At 37.8% G+C, this 22,362-nt stretch overlaps 1 protein-coding gene across 2 annotated transcripts in view; it reads left to right on the top strand.

Annotated features, from left to right (window-relative positions):
• USH2A (usherin) overlaps positions 1-22,362 on the top strand; it is a 794,931-nt gene that overhangs the window by 175,051 nt on the left and 597,518 nt on the right. For both annotated transcript variants that reach the window (XM_082428283.1, XM_082428282.1), the window contains exons 12-13: positions 858-1,499; positions 12,955-13,138. In XM_082428283.1, coding sequence (XP_082284409.1) covers positions 858-1,499; positions 12,955-13,138 — 826 coding nt within the window. The remainder of the gene's footprint in view (positions 1-857; positions 1,500-12,954; positions 13,139-22,362) is intronic.

Below are 22,362 nucleotides of genomic sequence, written 5' to 3'. Positions count from 1 at the left end.
AACAAAATTGTCAGATTTAAGTGTAGGTGATAAAACATTTTTCTCTGTATGTAAAATGTACATATGTTTGTACTCCTTTAAGTAGAAGTAATGTAAACAGCAGAATTTACTTAAGTGTTTAAAGAGGTATGTTCTGAATCACACAATATGACAAGCAATGTGATTGCTTTATGAGCCAAGGAGAGCATAATTTATATTAATTGAAAATGATAAAATATAGGAGTGTATAAAAGCATTGAGATACAGTTGCTCTGGATAACTTTTATTTATATTAATTATTTAATTGTGTGAGATTCAGAAGTAAGTATGTGTACTGTTATCATAAAAATAGTTATAGCTTAACATTTATTAAACATTTTGGGAGGATGCTGATTTCTAGGAAAATAACTTATGTGGTAATATGCAATTCTTCTGTATGGCTTTGAAAATGTATCTCACTCTCAACTTTTAAATGAACATACTTCGTTACTATGAAATAACTAAGAATAATGGTTTTAATATAGTTAAATAATTTTAAAATAATAGTTCTGATATTTGTTAAAGAGGAAAAGAGTTCCAGTGTGTGCAACAGAAGCAATATATCCATTAAGCATTTCTCTTTGCATTAAGTAATGAATAAAATTTTATAGAGCACATTGCAAAAATAAAGTGGTATGTGAGTGCAAGTTAAGTATTGCCATCGTATTTTGAGTATATGATCAGCCCTCTTTGGCATTACTTGTGAAAAAATTCACTCAACATTTTATTGTGCCTGTATTAAATGTGGACAGTAGCATTGTTTGTGCTACAGCTGTCTTGAAAGCTTGAATGCAGTTGTTTTCACATCTTTACCTTTTTAAACACATTTTTCTCTTTAGGGCTTAGATGTGATCATTGCGATTTTGGATTTAAATTTCTCCGAAGTGTTAATGACGATGGCTGTGAGCCCTGCCAGTGTAACCTCCACGGCTCAGTGAACAAACTCTGCAATCCTCTTTCTGGGCAGTGTGAGTGCAAACAAGAAGTCAAAGGACTTCAGTGTGATACCTGCAGAGAACATTTTTATGGACTGGACACCACCGGTTGTAAGGCCTGTGACTGCGACGTAGCTGGCTCCCGGTCTGGGACCGTCTGTGATGCTCGGACAGGACAGTGCATCTGTAATCCCAATGTTGGAGGGAGACGGTGCAGTGAATGTTTGGAGGGATATTTCTACCTACAGCAAAACAATTCTTTCCTCTGTCTGCCTTGTAACTGTGATAAGACTGGGACAGTAAATGGCTCTCTGCTGTGTGACAAATCAACAGGACGGTGTCTCTGCAAATTAGGAGTAACAGGTCTTCGCTGTAATCAGTGTGAGCCTCACAGGTACCATCTGACCGCTGGCAATTTTCAAGGCTGCCGGATGTGTGAGTGTGACCCCTTGGGGACATTACCTGGGACCATTTGTGACCCAATCAGTGGCCAGTGCCTATGTTTGCTGCATCGTCAAGGAAGAAGGTGTAATCAGTGTCAACCAGGTAAGAGAGCAACGTGTTACATTTTCAGTACACGAAGGTTTTCTTTTTATGCCGTATCAGGTGATTCCTCTTTGCTTCTCGGTCAGGACTTCTAAAAAATTAATCTCCAACACCTTTGTTGCATTTATATCATTATCTAATAGAGATATAACTATTTAGTTTATTTAAGATTATGTGGCATATTTGTGTTGCTGTATTTGGGAGTGACCCTTTAGATGAATGCCAGCCAATCAGACATTTCATAACTGAGACTTACTTTTATTTAATTTCTCAACTTGAAGTAAATCCCCTTTTAACAACTGAAAAAAAAAAACAAGAAAAGCAAGAATACATTTTATATTCTAGAGAAGGAGAAACTTGAGTTGATCATCCACACAATGCCAAATATTCAGATGATGAACTGATTTTCTGAATAAAAGCTGACCAAGTGTTTTTACTAAATGAGTTATATGTTCTGGCATCAAATAGAAACATCTAAAATAATTTTTAATGCCATTAAATTAATAAAATAGGCCACTGTTCAGTCCTACTATACCCATCTTTCCAGGTTTCCCAGTTGGAAGAAAGATGGACCCTATCCATAACTTTCTCCTTGACTTTATATGATTTAACTAAAGCAATATACTTCCTTTATAATACATTCATCATGAGGTTATGATAAATATAAATATCGGTTGTTTAACAGCTGTACTAATTGTTGTCCTGTCTAGCAAAATCAGCTCTGAGATATCTGAACCTGTGAAAATGAGGGTGATGCAAATTCAGAAGGGTGATTTGCCTGCCAGGGAAGGGTAGGACTAAAGTCTTGTTTTGCATAACAAGGAATTCAGCTTAGGAGAATTGAACCAAACCTCTCCCTTGGCATTGGTCAGTGTGACAAGTAAATCCAAAGAGACAGAAAAGAAATGATGAATAGTTAATTCTCTTTGAGATAAAATATCAGAAAAAAATGTGAACTAGCTTCACCATAAATGCAGGCATTATTATCAGTGACTGTCCCATAAAACCTTATATGGAACAACACAGTCAGGACTCAGGAACTAGAAAACTCTCATTGATATGTATTCATTCATTCATTCCCACCCTCCATCTCTTTCTGCAGCAGGGCACTCTGCTTCTCTCTTCCTCTCTGCGTGGTTATGTAGCCACCCCTGTCTCCTGAGTTTGCTTATGGTTCTAGTTGCAGCTATACAGAGAGACATTAGCTGCTTCTCGGTTACAGTTCCAAGAGTGAGATTTTAATTGACTCAGTTTTGTCGGGGTGGCCATGTCTGAGCCAATTCACTGTGGCCAGTGGTGTCAGGATCACATACAATAAGCATGGCTTCTAGGGACCACTCCTTCAGGTAGGAGCAAGGTGGTAAGTATCCCAGAAAACAGGAAGATTATTGAGAGTTGACCAGATGGCCCACCTGACAGCTGCAGCGTACTACGTTCTTTCAGCTTCAGATTTATCCTTCCAAATTTGCAATCAATTATTATTTTTTATATCCTAAGATGACTTTTTTCCCACTATTTATTAATATCTCTAATTTTGGAAAAAAAGTAGTCAGTTTCCTGCACAAATAACCATGATGTATATAACCTTCTTTGTAAATAAACCAGCAAAAGTTAACAGAGCAAATGTTGTTTGCTTTTGAGTCATTATCCATGGTTCAAATTTATTGAGTGTTTCATTCTGACCTAGAATATAGCTATGCCACAGAACTAGAGACCAGTGGGCTCAAATCAGAACAGGAGGATCAGGGGTAGACAAAAGAAACTGATATATTGCTTGGATAGAGTTCTATTGGAGAGTTTTGATTCCTAGAAATATCTAAGAGATTCCTAGAAAACTAAGCAGAGGCAAATTTTTCAAGAAAGGAAATATAATCAAGCATATTATAGGGTATAACTGTGAAATAGATTTATGTAGTCATAATAAGATAATCTCTGAAAAGTGATTTAACCAACTAAAGAGATTATTGAGGAGGAGGTATAAAGAGCTCAATATTCATTTTCTATAGTAGAAAGACAGTAGTCTAAATTTTAAAAGTTGAGATGTAAAAATACATGTATGTTATTCAGAAATAGAGAAATGAAAGCCAGAAGAAACATCTGTAGGAGTTGAAGGTGATTGCTCTAGGCAGGGAAATTCCTGGGAGAAGGATGGAACAGCAGGCTGCCATTTTACATTCTGAGTCTTTAAGTTCTATTTGATTTAAAAAACTATCTGCACGTAAATTTTGATAGAAATAAAAATTTAAAAATTACTGGAAAAATCATACTCAATTCTCATGGTCTCCTGACCCCTTTCTCTTGGGGATTTATCTGGTATAGTGTTGTTTTTTTAGGAGAATAATTTCTTAGTAGCTGTTTGCCTAAGTACAGATGACACAAAACTCCTCTCCAAAGGTGTGTGGCAAACTGTCCTCTCTTTTAAGCAGGCTATGGAATGGGGATCATCACTATTAATGAAAATAATTATCATATTTAAAGTTACCTTGTATTTTATTTACTAGTGCAGTTGTCTTAGTTCCTTTGAGTTTTGATATCTTGACAGTAAAGATATTATGCAACTTACATAGCCACAATATTGATATAATTCCTTGTATATTGCATGCAGTCAGTTTAGTGGTTTGTTTAACTGAAATGAGAAATAATCAGGAGTTTTAACAGGGACATCTGTATTAGATAGGGTTCTCCAGAGAAAAAGAACCAATAGGAGATGTCTGTGTGTATATACATACATACATACATACATATATATATGTATTTTTTTTCCACTGAATATATTCATCCATGAGAGGATCTGAACTCCTGATCCTCCTGTTCTGATTTAAGCCTGTTGATCTGTAGTTCTGTCGCATGCTGTATCCTAGGTCTTACTTTTGCAGCTGTACTGAAGATTTCCTTCACATCTCCTGTGGTGGATCCTCTGTTTCCTGAATCCTATGTGTTCTTTTTTCTTGATTTGTTTGTGTATTTGGTAGAGCAAATACTCCAGTAGCTTCTGAAAAGGAGTATAGGGAAGAAAGTGATTTGTTTTTTAGAATTTTGAACACCTGAAATTATCTTTATTCCATACTCATAACTGTTTGAAATTGTACCATTATTTAGAATCCTTTTCACTCAATAAATTTATTTCACCATTATCTTCTAGCAGTACCAACTAGATTCTTGTTTCTTTCTTTTGTTTTACATTCCAGAAGTTTTACCATTTCTATATCCCTCATTTCAGAAAATTTCATGATGAGTTGCTTTTTTGATAGATACTTTTTCTGGTAATTCAGTGGGGCATTTTGTCTGTAGATTAATGTTCTTATGTTTTGGGAAAAGCTGTAAAACACCTTCATAGCAACATCTAGACCAGTGTTTGACTGAACAATTGGACACCAAATCTAGCCAAGTTGACCCATAAAATTAACCATCACAGGTACCCTTGCATATAATCCCCCTGTTCACTGTAGCACTTTATCCCTGTACCTGTTGAGTACAAACCCCCTCTGGCATAACTTCTAAAAAGAAAACTCATTTTCTTTTCCCAAAATGTGAGAGGGAAAACCTTCTGTTTGGGGAAAGTCACACCTGCCTTCAGAAATCTCTGAAGCCTTCAGTTTCACTTTTTCCCCAGAGGTATGAAAACCTGCGTCAATTAGCTTATTGTTGGCCTGTCCACCTGCAAGTGCTTGGCTTTTACTTGTAGACATCTGTCCTTAGCGGCAATTTCCTCTTCTGTTCTTTTTTCTTTTATTTAATTTTTTGGACTTTAGAAGGGAAAAATTGTTCAATCAACCAAGCTTAACTGAAAATGTTACCCTAGTGTTTTCTGGGTTTAATCTTTTCAGATCAAATCCTTGCAGTCATCCTAGAGTTCTCCCATAATTCTAGTCTCTTCTATCAAAATCAATCTTGTTGGTTTCACATATACCCAGGATTTGACCACTTCTCACCACCCTAGCTTATCCATCTTGGCCCAAGCCGTGGTCACGTTTCTCCTGGACTATCCCAATAGCTGCCTGAACTCCCTGTTTCTCCTCTTTATCCTTCTCCAACATGCAGACAAAGTGATGTGTTCAGACTTCAGTCAGATCATATCACCGTACCCTGCACTGGCTCTCCACCCTTGTAAGGAAACAGCAAAGTTGATGGACTCTAATGGCCCCCATGGTCTGTAATGCCCATGACCTCCATGACCTCCATGACCTCATTTCTAGACATAGGTTGTTCCTCTCCAGCCTACAAGTCTCATTGCTTTTCTCAGGTTGTTCAGTGCTCTATATCAGGGCATGGAGCACATCACCATAGTGGGGGGGTCCATATATATTTCCTGAACTAGTGAATGACTACATTGAAGAATACCTCAATGCCCTTCTCCTCTTTTTAGGCATAGGCATAGTGCAAGCCTGTGAGTGTTTCTTTAGCTACACATAGGGAGGATATGGCATTCTACCTTGCAAGGGAGGAAAGACACTAGTGTCCTAAGGACCTAATGCAGTTTTTGGACAGCACAAGGTATTCTGTACACATATGCATAGCCTATGGAAAAGTCAAAGTGTGTTTGTGGACCTCTTTTTTTTTTTTCTTTTTTCTTTTTCTGTTCTGCATTTTTCTAGCTTCAGAAACTACTTTGAGTTTTGTTTTCTGGGTTTTATCGTCTCTGCCCTTGAAAAAAAGAAACCCTGATCCTGAAGTATCTTTATTATAAACGGATGCTTCATGGTAGCCAGCCTTGCAGTGGGCACATTAAAATGCACTGCTGCAATCGGAAGCTTTCTTTCTACTTCTTTAAACGCATCTGAGAGAACTAGATTATATCCTACAGGGGGGAACACCACACTGATGTGTGCGAGCATCGAGGCGCGGAGGGAGCAGGACGGATAGTGGCAGTGAATGAGGGAGCCCAAGGACTCCAGCCTGCCTTTTTCATCTGTGATTGTAAATATCACTGACCATCCTAGACTAGTACACATGGACTCTTGTCCTACTTTCGTAAAAAGCATTATTAAGGAAGGTGCATATAATGAAATCTCATGTATTATTAACCTAACCTTACTAGGAATGTGCAAGGAATAGGCTTAATTCAACGAAAATTTATAGGCAATTTGTTAAAGCAGCAGTGCACATTAGAAGGTACATTAGAGCCACACTGGTTTTAACATGCCATTCAATAACTCGAAAAGAGGTTAAGAACGCTGCTTAACCTCCATTAAGTATTTTTAAAATGCTTTAATTTAAAATTATTTGGAGTGTGTGTACATATATGAATGTACACATACCTACACTCATAAATAGAGCACTGAATATGTTTTCCTGGTTCGTTTTTTCAGGACTGGATGACCTCATAACATTTGGCAGCAGGCACTTAATCAGAGGCCAGGCCAAGAAAGGCAGGGAACGGTGTCAAGGCATCCCCAGCCAGTGACCCACCCTTGTCCTTGAGAACTAGAGGCAGGGAGGGTTTATTGAGGATCCTGCAGCTTTGGAATAAAATAAAGGCTAATTTATAATGAAAACGGCTTCACATGACATGTTTCGTGCTAATAGGACAATTCCTCATGCTTCCCTCTGGTATTTACTTTGGGTTTGCTTTTATAACTCATACAGACCATTAGAAAATAAAGTATCTTGTTTCATTAAGAAGCGTATCATATTTGTCAAGAAATGAGCTCATCAACCAGAATTGCACGCAAGACCCTGCCAATGGAATTAGAATTAGATGGCTGATACTCGATTAAAAATCAGTGCATCAAAGTTGAGATCCGATTATGACACATGCCCCAGTGTTCGGTGAAACGGCTTTTCCAGATTAGCATGTTTTTCACAGAAAGACCACAGAGTAAGAGCCTTTTCCTTAATAAACCACCAGGAAGGAATCTTGTCATAGGAAATACGGATCACAATCCTACGCACATCTGGGGAAAAAAAGAAAAAAAAGGATATTGACAGGTCATTATTTAAATTTTAGGAAAATCCCACTTTCACTGAAAACTGCCTAGTAAAAATCACAATGATGATAATAGATAATATTTACCAAGTGTATACTGTATGCCAGACCCTGGAATAGTGTTTTATCTTAAAAAATTCCATTTAATATGCACACTATTTCTGTGATGGAAGGACCAGTATTATTTCCTTAGGGCAAATGGAATCTCATTAAGTAGAAGAGCCCATTTACAAGTCCAAGTCCATCTGACCCCAGAATCTGCACTCTGAAAGAGTGAAACTTTTATTCTGAATAAGTCTTTATTTGTTATAAACATTCACTTAACAAATATTTGAGGGTGGGTTGAAATAGAGACTCTTACAAGTGTCTGTAACCTCCCCCCAACACTCAAACTCATCTCAACCCATGTTTCTCGCTACTGCTTCAGGTCCTGGGATATTTCATTTGTTGTGCTGAATCTGAGTAATAGTTACAAAATAAAAATGAGCAGAGCTGTGAGCAGCTACAGTGATCAAGTAATGAAGATCTGACTGAGGGGTCTAGAAATGGGCTTACTCCATGGACAAAGTTAGAGAAGTGTTTGAGATGTTTGCCATGGCATAGGACAGAGACTTTAGAGCATGCATCTGAAAAATATTGAGACTGAGAAAAGTGAGAGCAAAGAAAAAGTTTTGCTGTGAATTATGAATATACATGTGTATCTGTGCACTGTAATCTCTCAGACATAATCAATCAGAGCTGTGCTTCTTTATATTCATTGTTGTTATTGGATTTGATTCTTAGAGAATGTACTTATGAAGGCTTCTCATGGATACTCAAATAGGAAAACCAGGTTTTTTATAAAACAGAAAGTCCAATAGAATAATTTCCCTTATATAAGCATCTTATTCTATCCTTCATTCTACGAACTGGAGACATATTTTTGGAGTGATATTTTCTTTCTGAAGCTCTGTTCCATCCGTTGATCTGGCAAGGATTACATTTTGAATTTATCGTGCTTATCCATATACATTTCCTACTAATCCTCCCTGATACCCTACCTCTTCTAACCACTCTCATGACTCACAGATTTATGTTTACCATTTTCTTTTCGGTATTAAAGATATCATCTGATAATTGTAAAGAGTAACAGATATCCTCCCATCCATCTACTCATCCATCCTTTCAGCCATCTATCCATTTCCTTCATATATCCATTTTTTTCAATTAACATCTATTGAATAAATTACTGTTCACCAGAGCCTGTGCTGCTGTAAGATATACAACCAGAAATATATTAAGGCATTACAGTTTAGTAGGGGAAACTGACTCATATGTAAATATAACATATTTGTGATAAGTGCAATATTAGAAATGCACAAGATAGAGAAGTAGTAAAATGAAGGGACTGATTAATTCTTGAAGGCTGGGAGACATAAAGAACTTAGTAGTGTTTCTTGAGCTGCGTTTTAAAAACAAATAGGATTTCGGCAAGGTATTCAAGTAGGGGAAGCAGTCCAGGAAGAAGCAATAGGAGCAGGGCATTTAAAATACATCTAAACTAATCGAAAATGAGTTTTTCAAATGTTTAAAGAGAAATGATAGCTTGAGATGAATAATCATATTTATTTATGCATTTGTTAACATTTGGTCAAATCTATGAATAATAATTTTAGCATGATTTTTATACAAAACCACCAAATGGAGGAAAATTATTGTTATTTTAATTTGAAAATTAGCATCATCTCCTACACTTCATTTTGAAAAGATTGACTTGCAAAACCATTTCTCAAATAGTCTTTTGTTGCCTGGGGTAGGTGAGCCACAAATTCCTCCCTAGACTTTTCTCTTAACATGGTGTCCATTCTCTGGTTTAAGATGAGAATTGTTTCTTCTAAATGGCTCATAATTAGTGCTTAGCCTCAAGCTCTGCTCTCCTTTTCTGAATAAGGCCTAGAGGTTAAACTTGTTTTCTCTCTCCCATTTCCAGACCTTAGCAAAGCCTAGTTGTTCACGGTCCTCAGGAGGGACATTGCTAGGAAATGGGCTCTTCTTTTATGCCCAAGACAGGTACTCAGCTGTGTAAATAGCCACTACAGGAGAGGGTACCAGCTGCCTGGCTAATAACTTTGAACTTTAAGGATGCTGTAAGCCTTCTCCTGGATAAAGCAATACTCTTTTATGATATGGGTGACTTTTTGCGTTAGCTGTATAACACATTGTTTCCCACATGAGACTTGTCTGGTCTGGGACTGGAGTTAGAAAGAAAACTGGAGAAAAGAAGAAACTTTAGTGGGCTGATTTGGGCTCTCTATGTGTGAGCTCTCAGCCCTGCATAATGGAAGGTAATACCTTTGTCCTAATGACCATGCTTTAAACTGTGGTACAAAATCACCCATGGAAAGAAATCTCCAAAAGACCAGTTAAAATAATGCAGACACGTACTTGGGGAAGATGAAGTGGAGCTAATGGAGGGAGATCAGAAATCTATTGAGTTTAAAAAAAAAAAAAAAGAAAGAAAGAAATTAAGGTCAGTTATCTTTAAGCTACACTCAGGAGCTGAAGTTTAAGTGGGAGGGAAGGGAAAATGTTTTCTGTAGTTAGGAGTCATAAAACGAGAGGTAATGGTCTAGAATTAGGCACATTCAGGTAAGGCAGGAAGTAATCGTTGAGCAGGAAAGTACCTGAGTCATCCTAATCAGAACTGCTTAAAAATAGGACAACTGAAATACTGGTGGGCTTAACCTTTATAATCATGCTGCTGAGAGGGGGAGGGGAATTAACCCTAAGACAAGTTCTAATGTAGTCTTTTCCTTGAAGCCCTAACCTCCAGGCTGCAGCCTCCCTGGGTGCTTTAATACCTTTCTTGTTCTTCTCTGCTGATACCTCTGATTTTTCTGTGCCCTTCTTTAGTCTCCAAAACTTGGGCAACCCAATCTTCTGCACCTAAATCTACACTCCTGGTCTTTACAGATTCATCTAACAAATCATTTCTTGTAAAAATCCTTCCTAGTTGTTCTAGAATTCTCTGTGGCTTGAACCTATTGCAAAAAGTCCAGATTAATTTTACTTCTAAGTATCTGTGCTAATGGGGAATTTATCCAAATTGGAGAGCTGTTAGTACATGAATGATGCCATCATCATGAACCTTAAGGACCTAGGTACCTTCACACGAGGGAAAATACATAGAATCCCAGCCACAATGGTCTTGAGTCTAAAATAGAAGCCTTCTACATTTGTGATTTTGATCACATGGTGAATCAGATAGGGAAATATGTAATAACTGTCAGGGCCATACTCTATTTCTGGCAACACATATAAAGCAAATTGCTGTTGGTGAATGCAAAGAAGCAAAGGGCAGAATCTAGTTGCAAATTACTATCAAAAATGATAGTCTTAGTTCTCTCCAATTGAATGGCACAGATTTTGAGCTTCTTTCTTTTCTATTTTACTCCTCCTGAAACTTTTTAAGAGAGAATATGCAGGGCCTAGGAGAAGAATAACAAATTAATTGTTGATAGCTGTAAAAGAATGGCTTGTTTTCAACTAGAGCCTCAAATGAATTTTACAGTGTTCCAATTACTTTTGGTTTTTCCCCTAAAGAATAGATAACACAGAGTGATTCCCTTTGTGCTCACGCTTTTTCTCTCTTTCAATATCACTGATATTTTATATATGTAAGCTAGTGATCCTCACAATTGTACAACTTATTTTCATTTGCCAGAGCTTTATTCATTGGTTCAATAAAATTCCTTGTAACATTATGTACACGCTTGTGTGTGTATATATGTTTATGTGCATATATATGTGTATATACACATACATGCACAAACACACATATCACACAACACCCAGAACCATTTCTCCCTCATATGCCTGCTTCATCATCCAAATGTCCAATGCATTTCTAATTTTATAACTGTTGATTTCCACCTTCTGGGTCCAAGAAATTTTAAGTAACTGGAAGAAATTTTTGAATCATATTTATTTCCCTTCTTTTTCTATAAGAGAAAAATACAGATTTTATAATTAATCTAAATTCTGTTTTTGTTTTTTGTTTTTTAATATAGTACTTGTGGGGATCAATGCCTACCTAATAATTTGGTGCAGTTTTGTGAATTCCAGTGTTCGAGTGCCTCCTTTGTGACAAGCACTGTATTGGATGCTGGATAGACAATGATGAATTAATCAGATGAGGTTCCTGCCTTCAGGGTGGTTACAGTCTGGTGGAAGTGAGATTAACTGTAATTTTCATCAGCACTCTATAGGAAATAGAATGCTGTGAAACTAACAGGCATACCTAAATTAACCCAGAATAGGTTACTGTAGGAAGTCGCAAGACCTGATATGCATAGAGTGAGCTAAGCAGAAAAGGTGGGTCCAAATCATTTCAGCAGACAGAACTGCCCATGAAAAGCGTTTAGGCATCAAGAACAGAATGAAGTATGACTGGGGCAGATGGGATGAGTTGTAAAATGAGGCTAGGGAGAGAGGCAGGACCTTACCGGAGGGTTGGAAGCTGTGCTAGGATTTATTTTTTTTCCTAAAGGGAATAGGAAGTTATCAAATAATTTTAAACAGAGGAATGAGGTGTTCAATCTACACTCTGAAAAAGATGGTTCCAGCTACACTGTGAAGAATAGATTGGAGGAGGATAAGAGGGACACTAGGGGATGAGACAGCCTCTGTGGTTGAGATGCCTGGGTTTGAATCTGCTATTTGTCAACTCTATCATTTTAGGAAAGTTTGTTAACCTTCCTGACCTTCAGTTGTCTAATTTATGTAATGGACATAATAATGCCTGAATTATTAGCATTGCTAACAGTGAGAACTAAATGAGACAGTGAATATAAAGCTTTTATCATAGCCTCTGGTACATAGTGTTAACTATAGAAAACTTGGTAGTGACTTTAACCAGGGAGGTGGCAGCAGGGATGGAGAGTAGAAGATTTAAAATTCTTAGAAGACAGTATTCATAGGACTTGGTAATTTGCTATATGTAGGGGCACAGGGAAGTGAAGGACTCAAGAGTTGCCAGTTTTAGCAAAATATAGGATGCTCAGTTAAATTTGAATTTCAAATGATAATTTTTTAATACAAGCAAATATCACATGGGACATACTTTTACTAAAATAATCATTGGTTATCAGAAATTCAAATTTAACTGGGCATCCTGTATTTTATCAGGCTATCCTACCAAAGATGTCTCAGAGTTCTAGCTGAAGCAACTGAAGCAATAGATGGTGGTGTTATTTGCTGAAACAGAGAGGATTAGAGGAGGGACCAGTCTTCAGTGGAAAGATCATGAAGTAGGTTTTACATACACTGAATCGTAGGTGCCAGGAAGACACCCAGTTACAAGGTCAATTATTTACTCAGCTTTTCTTTGGCCATAATTGACATACTGATAAAGAACAGCTACAGCCACGTTTGTACAGGGACTTAGATAGTGCCGTGGTAGAGCATTCTGTTTTTCAATGTAATCAAAACGTTATTTTTTAAAGAAAAGACTGGGTAAAAAGTATAATAAAAACTTTTCATTATTTCCAGGTTTTTATATTTCTCCAGGCAATGCCACTGGCTGCCTACCATGTTCATGCCACAAGACTGGTGCAGTGAATCACATCTGTAATAACTTGACTGGTCAGTGTGTTTGCCAAGATGATTCCATTGCCGGGCAAAGTTGTGACCATTGTAAAGAACTTTACTTTGGATTTGATCCTCTAGCTGGAAGGTAAGTGTTTATAAGCATTAATAATTAAACATTTTTACTAAATTATATTTGTAATTACTTTTTTTTTTTTTTTTTACTAACAGTGATTTTTTGGCAGTATCTTTTGTAAAAAGGAATATTTTCTGTCCTCATTAGTCTGTGGATGTATTCTTTTATTCTTTGATGTCTGCACTTATTAAACATAATAGTAATCTTTGCATATGTCCTAGAGTTCCAATCTGTGGGTTGCTGTACATTGATAGATGTGTCCAGTATTAGGGCCTGGGAATATTTAATAAGATAAAATCCTTTTTCTGTAAAGAACTCAAAATTTGGATGTGTAGAAAGACAGGTAAAGAAATATCCATAGAAGTAAATACACAAGCACATACACACACACAGGCTAGGATAGGTATCATATGTGTGTATATACTTTGTTCTACATGGCCCCTGAATTTATTACTGCATTCATTTATGTTCCTTTTGCCTTTCTAATTTAGTTTTAAAGACGGGCAGATGAGAAACATATCTTTGAATTCAGTGATAAGATTTTTTTTTCCCAGTGTGTAAAGTACCTTCTGAAAGTAAATTAACCACTTTTCAAAGTTACACTGTCTTTAATGTTCTACTTCTTACTTCCTGTGTATCTGTGGGCATTTGCTTTCATGCAGATGTGTTCATTGCTGTACTTTTGAAGGTCTGCTGGAATGCCAATTCCATGTGTGTTTTCTTGGTCTGGTCAGATTATAAATTTGTCTAGGATTGGGACTGTACCCATGAATTCTTTGACGTTCCTATCCCCAAGAAACTAGTGTTGTGTCTGCACACACTAACCAAATCTGTTTCTCAGTATGTGTCTGTGTGTGTTTATAAATATAAATGCTAAGTACTCAAGGGTTTGAGATTATTTTTTCAACTCATCATCCCCCTGCTGCCTGCCTTTTGGCTGTTACACTCTTCATTAACAGCTTGATTAGAGTGTGGACAGTGTGACGGGGTAAATTATTGAAAAAGAACTCAAGCTAGTTCATCTGGCTTTCTACTAAAATTCAATTTGATTAAAAAAATTTTAATATAATATTTAAAATATTTATTAAAACAACTTTATGTTCTTATTACATATCTTTTTTTAAAAAAATTATTTATTTATTTATTTATTTTTGGCTGTGTTGGGTCTTCGTTTCTGTGCGAGGGCTTTCTCTAGTTGCGGCAAGTGCGGGCCACTCTTCATCGCGGTGTGCGGGCCTCTCACTATTGCGGCCTCTCTAGTTGCGGAGCACAGGCTCCAGACACGCAGGCTCAGTAGCCGTGGCTCACGGGCCCAGTTGCTCCGTGGCACGCGGGATCTTCCCAGACCAGGGCTCAAACCCGTGTCCCCTGCATTGGCAGGCAGATTCTCAACCACTGCGCCACCAGGGAAGCCCCTTATTACATATCTTATTTTTCAAATCCATGCTGCTCCACTTCTGTTACCACTGGAATATCATCTTGGTTAGTCTGAGAGCATTACTGCTCTTCTCTACAAATATGAAATCACTCTGAATGAGTATAGAAAACACATGGTACAGTAGATGTTAAATAAAAAGTATTACCAGGATCTTGATAGTAAAATCAGGGCCAGTTATTGCACCTACTACCCCCTCTACATACTTTTTGTTGAAAGACCATCTCACAAATTCCCTAGTTGGAACTCTGGAGTTGGTTTGTTTCACTACTGGTGGCCTCTGTCTTTAGATTTCCTGTCTTTTCCGTAGTCTTTCTGGCAACACTTAATTACCAAGAGAAAAATATCTTCCCCAGTCAGCTGTCCTTGGAATACTCATGCCTATCTATGACATTTTGTGCCAGTCACTTACCCATTTCCCCTCTACTGATCTCCCTTGTTATTCTTGCCAGTGTTGTCACCAAAACCCCTACTTAATGGCCAAAAGATGTCTAATTGTCTTGGCTTTTTCACTTAACTTTCTTTAAGTGAAACCTGATTCCCTTCATTACATGGCTTCCCCTACCCTTCAGTGTTTGTAAACTCAGGCTGATCTTCACCCCATTCTGCTTCTCCCTCATTTATCTACCCACCCCAATCTAATCCAGAACCAAGAATTGCTTACGGATAGTGTTCTATCACCTATCACCCTGCAGTAGGACTGGCTAACGTGGGAATCAGAGTCCCTGGTTTAAAAGCTGGCTTGAAATGTTAACCTAAATTGATGAGGAATAGGAAGAGCCAGAAAAGTAGGTATAAAATACATCATCATCATCATCATCACCACCACCACCACCACCACCACAACAACAAATACATTATTAGAAGGTGCCAAGGTTAAAATTAGGAAAGCAGAACTCAGTAAAATAAAAGGGATGAGTGCGGGCTGTAGTCTAGGAGATAGAGCCAAAGTTTGAAAAGCTGGTAGCTTCTATAGCATAAAAAATCCAGAATAAGTGTGAGTTCAAAGCAAAAAAAGACTTATGACAAGTGTCATATAAATACAATTGTATATCTTTACATATTAGGTGACTCGTAATTATATTGAGTCAAGTAAGGAAGTACACACACACACACACACACACGCACACACATGCCATATTTTCTTTATCCATTTATCTAATGATGGGCATTTATGTTGTTTCCCTATCTTGGCTATTGTGAATAATGCTGTGGTGAACATAGGGGTGCAGATATCTCTTCACGGTCCTGATTTTATTTCCTTTGGATATATACCCAGAAGTGGGATTGCTGGAATCATATGATAGTCCTATTTGTAGTTTTTTAAGGAACTTTCATACTGTTTTCCATAGTGACTGTAACAACTTACATTCCCACCAGTAGTGTACAGGGCTTCCCTTTTCTCCACATCCTCACCAACACCTAGCTTTTTGATAATAGCCATTGTAACAGGTGTGAGGTGATATCTCATTGTGGTTTGATTTGCATTCCCGTAATGATTAATGATGTTGAGCACCTTTTAATGTACCTGTTGGCCATTTGCATGTCTTCTTTGGAGAAATGTCTATAAATATCCTTTGCTCATTTTTTTAAATTAGGAGTTTTTTGCTATTGAGTTGTATGAGTTTCTTATATATTTTGGATATTAACCCCTTATCAGATAGATGGTTTGCAAATATTTTCTCCCATTCTATGGGTTGTCGTTTTTCACTCTGTTGGTTATTTTCTTTGCTGTGCAAAAGCTTTTTAGTTCATCTCTTTTTGCTTTTTTGCCTGAGCTTTGGTGTCATAACCACAAAATCATTGCCCAGACCAATGTCAAGAAGCTTTTCCCCTATGCTTTCTTCTAGTAGTTTTAGACTCTGATATTAACTTTAAGTTTTTAATCCGTTTTGAGTTGATTTTTGTGTATGATGATTTAAGGGTCCAATTTCATTCTTCTGCATGTGAATATTTAGTTTTGACAGCACCATTTATTGAAGAGGCCATCCTTTCTTCATTGTGTGTTCCTGATACCCTTTTTGAAGATCAGTTGACTGATATGCGTGGATTTGTTTCTGGGTTCTCTATTCTGTTCCATTCATCTATGTGTCTGTTTTTAATGCCAATACCATACGTTTTGATTACAATAGCTTTGTAATATTTTTTAAAACCAGGAAATCTGATGCCTCCAATTTGGTTCTTCTTGTTGAACCCATGCTTTGCAACTTAAAGTAACTGTAGGACTTTCTATTACCTAAGAAAGACCAGAAATGCCATACAGTTGACTCACTTTATATCCAGGTGGCAGACAGGGGAATTAGCCCCATATGATATATTTAAAGGATCAGTGAAGGATGAAAGTAAAATTAATTTATGATTGCTTTTTATGACTAATGGTTTCCCAGTGTGCTAATTATTTTATTGTTCACCCTTTTTCTTAAAATCATCTTTTCCTTTGACTCCCAAGATTCTGCTTCTCTCATTTGTTTTTTATTTCTTTTGATGATTAGTACTCTTTAATCTGGCCCTTCAACTTACATATCAACGTCTATGATTTCAACCTCTACATGCCTGTAAATGACTTTCAAATATATTATCACATCTTCAGATCTCCATTATGTGCTCTAGGCCTATGGATAGTTGTCTCTCTGAGTTTTAAATTTGCATGCCTCTCATGCATCCCATTCTTAATATAACCAACACAGAAAAAATTCTCATTTGCATTACTTTCCTCACCTCTGCCAAAAATTAAAAAAATAAAAGTCTCATGCCATCATCATCTTAGTGAAAGGGATATAAATCTTAAAATAACTATTCAAGTCTGCACCACCCACGTGCGACTCAGGATGCTCTCAGATTGGGCAGGGTTGGCTCTTGGTATTAGCATACGCTGCTGCTGGAAAGAGCTATTGAAAGCAAGAGCCACCATGTGTAATGCAGCTTCTCTGAAATAAATAAAGCTTCCCTTAACCACATAGGGCCCAAAGAAATCAGCAGGATTTGTCCCTTGTTAAATCAGTCATCTGGAATGCCCTTGTCTAGAGTTGACCCTTCTTTTCCACTGATGAATTCTACTGTCGCATTTCACTTTAACATCGATGATAGAGAAGAAATCCCCTAGCGCAGAAGGTCATAGAGAAAGATGTTTCAAAATGTGACAATGAGAATTGCTTGAATTTATACTTTTGCTCATCACTGAGAAGAGATAAAAATGGATTTTATTCTTTTTATGTTTTCCATTCCTTTCCTGAATGATATTGAAATCTCTTTGTTGACTTCTGGTTGTTCTTGTGTATATATACTAACACTGACTATTTTGAAAATGTGTACAAAGATGGTTACAACATATGGGATTCCATCTAGTATAAGGAATTTTTGTTTCCTGAAGGAAAAATCCACTCGTAATCTAAATGTATACAGACATGCAGTTAGGAAAATAACTATTTGTGCCCTGATGTTAAAATTTTTAAAAAAGAAAGAAAACCATCTAAAATCATTTGAATGTACCTTTGAATGTACCTTGTAGGTACTTATAAGTATAAATTTATTTCATTAATTTCCAGAATTCTACAAAGATTATAAGTATTTTATTTTTAAGCAAGGAGAAGATACAAGTATCATTGTATCTCTTCATTGATTTTGAAAATAAATTGACTTTCTCATCTGCTTTTTCCATTTATATATTCAGGGGATTTTACTTAACCCCTCCGTGAAGTTCACACATATCCCTTACCCTACTCCATCTTCTCTTTATTGTGCACAGCTATGTTTGCTATATTTTTCTCTTGGCTTATTTTATATACTTTTTTTTTAATACTCCCAAGGGCAAAATAAATAACATAAAATAGGGCCTGACCCTAAACTACAGCAACAGTGACAAAAAATGCACCAAACACAACAGTAACAAGCTGGAAAATCATTTGCCTGTTTTCTTCCAAGTAGTCCATTCTTCAAAAGCACCCTATCACAAAAAAGGGCATGTGTTTTTAAAAAGCTGATCCAAGTGCAAAAATCACTCCATTTACCTTGGACACATAAGGCAAACATGATTTAATCAGTATTGAAAACAATGAAGCAAAAAAAGTCTGCCAACTGAAAAAATGAATAAAGCAAAAAATAAATAAATAAAAGTATATCATATTTGTCTAAACCAAAAAAAATGAGACAAAAATGGGCCACATTCAGTTTGTCTCAGTGGGTAGTTGAGACCCGTATTTGACACAGTGCACTCCCTGGAACTGTCCGCAAGTTGACCTGTAACTACGAGTCCTCTTTCCCACAGCCCACAAGACGGCTCCAGTTCATCTGGGGCACCACCATTTTCTCACATACCATCCGAACCTCACAATCCCCTAAAGATTTTTTCCATAATGACTTCTTTTCTTTACATTCATTAGTGGTATATTGTCTTTTTTAGCCTTAAGGAGCTAGAAGTATCACTATGTGTCTCCTACTGACCAGCTGACACACAATGAACTGTGATTTCCCTCAGATGGTAGGGAATTGGGATCTAGGCTGGCCGGGGAATCAAAAGGCTCAGACTTCTAAAACATAAAGTAAAATTCTTCTGTGACCAGATTACTTTTGGTTTTACTGCACAAGTTCTCCATTTCACCACTAAGTTAAAGATTTGGTCTGGCCATCTTTTCACATGCATATTTCCAAGGGATCTCAATTGGTCTCTTTTTCTGAGAACCAGATCAATGACCTCAAAGGGAAGCAGATAACTTTCTTGTCCTTTGGTGGTTTCACAGTAGAATGTTGGGGAATGTTCCTCACAGATTCATTCTCCTCTATGACTCTTTGTTAGACAGCTAGTTCTTATCTAGGGTGATGGGGTTAAAGGACCACATGCCTCTCATCAGCTAGCCACCTAGCCAGGGCTCACTCATGAGGGAGTGGATGAGTTCCCGAAGAGAAAGCAGAAAGGTGCTTGGACACTTGAGACCTATGCTTGGAACTGCCACAAAGTTACTTTTGCCTTAGTCTGTTAGCCAAAGCAAGTCACAGGCCAGCACATATTCAGAGGTGGAGAAATAGACTCTACTTTTTGATGGAAGGAATTGCACAGTTAGTTGCAAAGGACCTGCATAAACTGAGAGGTGAAGAATTGTGGTCATTTTTGCAATCTACCATGACCACTAGATGATATATTCTCCTTTAATACAGATTCTGTACGGCTCTCTAAGAAATGTCAGTTTTTATAAACTAGTAGCATTTATTCAATGTGATATAATAGGAATAACAGTGTTGGCATCAAGGTGTTTAGGTTCCAATTATGGCTGTTCTACTAGACCAGGCCTATTCGTGTCCTATTCCTGCTATGATAATTATTTACTACAAACTTAGTGGCATAAAACAACATGAATTTATTATCTTATAGTTATGGAAGCCAGAAGTCCTAAGTTAGTTTCATTGGGCTAAAGCCAAGGTGTCAGCAGGCCTACGTTTATCTTGGACAGCAGGAGAAGACCCACTTCCTTGCTTTTCCCAGTTCTAGATGCCACCCACATTCCTTAGCTCATGGCTCCTTTCTTCACCTTCAAAGCCAGCACAGTAGTGTTTTCTGTCTTCTCTGATCTCTGCTTATGTTCTTACATCTTCTCTCTCTGACTCTCACCTTCTTCTCTGTCTCCTATAAGGACTCTTTTGATTACATTAGATGCTCAGATAATACAGGGTAATCTCTTCATCTCAAATCTGCAAAGTTCCTTTGCCAAGTAAGGTAGCATATTCACAAGTTCTGGAGATTGGAACTTTGACATTGTTGGGGGGTAATAATTCAACCTACTACACCAGGGTTCAGCAAACTGTGGCCTGTGGACCAGACCTGGCCTGCCACCTGTTTATGGAAATGAAATTTTATTGGAGCGCAGTAATACTCAATCTTCACATACTGTCTATGGCTGCTTGCACACTACTACAGCAGCGTTGAGTTGCCCCAGAGGTCATTTGGCCACAAAGCCTAAAATATTTAGTCTGGTCCTTTTAGATAAAGATTGCTGAGTCTGTAACCAGAGTCAGCGAGCCCTGAGCAAGTTACTTAATCCCACCAAGCATTGTAGAATCATAACTCTATAGATTTGGAAAGGAGCTTAAAAGTAACTTTGGTTAAACTATACCCTATACATTTTTCTACATAAATCACCTTTAAGGATAACTGATCATTCAACTTCTACTGAAAACGTGGGACTAAAAAGAGCTTATTGTCTCTGAAACAGATCATCTTTATTTCCAACAACTCTAATCTTATTCTTCATATTAAGCAAAAATTTCATTCCTGTGACTTTCTTGACCAATCTTACTTCTGCCTTCCGGGGTCACAGAATTAGTGTACTCGCTTCTCCCTGAGAGCACTTTAAGAATTTGACTCTGCTTTCAGACCTCAAAGTTATCATGTTCATATAATGAGGAGGTGAAGGAAAGGAACACTAGAGCTTCTAGACGTAAACATGTGTGTTACTGTTAATATAGTGAGTCTTCTGGGATTTCTTTTCCTTTTAAATGTCTGGTCTTGGTGACTAGCATGTTGGACGTGGCCTACATTCCCTGTGATTAGGTGGAGTGCCAACAAAAGAGAAAGTGGCAGAGGCCCAACTACAGGACTGTGCTTAGCAAGCTCTTCTTCAGATGACAGGAATGTCCCCATCCTGGACTCGGATGGCACTGTTGTCTGGACGCAAGGGAGCCACTGCCCATGTCCAGTTCTCATGAGTCCCTTTAGTTGTAGGAAGGCTTCACCGGGAGGGGGTGGTGCTGAGCACTGCAGACTCCTCCCTCCTTGATGAGGCAGCACCACTCACTTCCTCTCCAATAAGCCATGTGATACGGCTTTCAGCTCACACACACAGGATCTCCAAGCCCCACATCCCTGTCTTATAATTCTGGACGTCGGTTCTAAGAGAATTTGGTGCTACTAGTTGGCTGTGAAGAAAGGGAAACTAGGAACCTCAGTGAGACCACACGTCCACTGCAGAGATGGGATAGAATCTTAACCAGGGGAAAACCAAACTCCTCTGGAGGGCACTCTTGGGATCCTGCACAAAAGGACTGAACCAAGAACTCTTCTGGCCTTAGGGAGTCAGAATAGAAGGCCAGCCCTTAAAGAGTGGTCCCTTCCTTGGGGAGAGGTTAACCAGGGGGAGAGCTATGCCAATCAGAAAGGGCTCAAAGGAGTTACATTGTTATTAAAGCTATGTGTCACATTTAGATTTATCTGTGGTGTCCTAAGTCTAAAGCTTTTCTAGGGCTTTATTCATTCATTTATTCAACAATATTTATCGAACGCTTACTGGTTGCTAGTCTTTGTGCTAGGGACTGATGGAAGAAAACTCTTTGTCCAGTTTCTCCAAGTTGCCTTGAAGCCTCTTTCTCTTCTATTCTTAATGATTATTAAGAATCCTTGACTAAAGTCCCGCAGCAATTGAAGGTCTCTTCCTCCTTCGTTCTTTATGTTATATGATGACCCCATCAGCAAATTAGAAAACCGGGAGTAACCCCATGCCCTTATTTCCTTCTTCACGTCTCTTTTCAATCTGTCCACCCCATCCTACTGATTTTACATACTAAACATTTCTTAAATCTATCCTGCTCCTACCACTGTCACCATTGCACCTAATCTAGCAATATCTTACCTCTGCTTACCTGTCCAGCTTTATCTGTCACCACCTTCCTGTTTGGAATTTATATCCAAAATTTTTGAATTGCTTAAAATTTCACAGCCTCTCCTGCTGTGTCTTATCTCTCTCTTTTCTCCCCGCCCTGGTTGGCTTGGCTTATTCCTATTCATCTTTTAATATTCAGTCCAAACACCCTCTTC

The sequence above is a fragment of the Balaenoptera physalus genome (genome assembly GCF_965194825.1).
Source record: "Balaenoptera physalus genome assembly, chromosome: 1".
NCBI lineage: Eukaryota > Metazoa > Chordata > Mammalia > Artiodactyla > Balaenopteridae > Balaenoptera > Balaenoptera physalus.
Note: the sequence above shows the minus strand (reverse complement) of the source record. Positions and strands in the feature narration are given on the sequence as shown.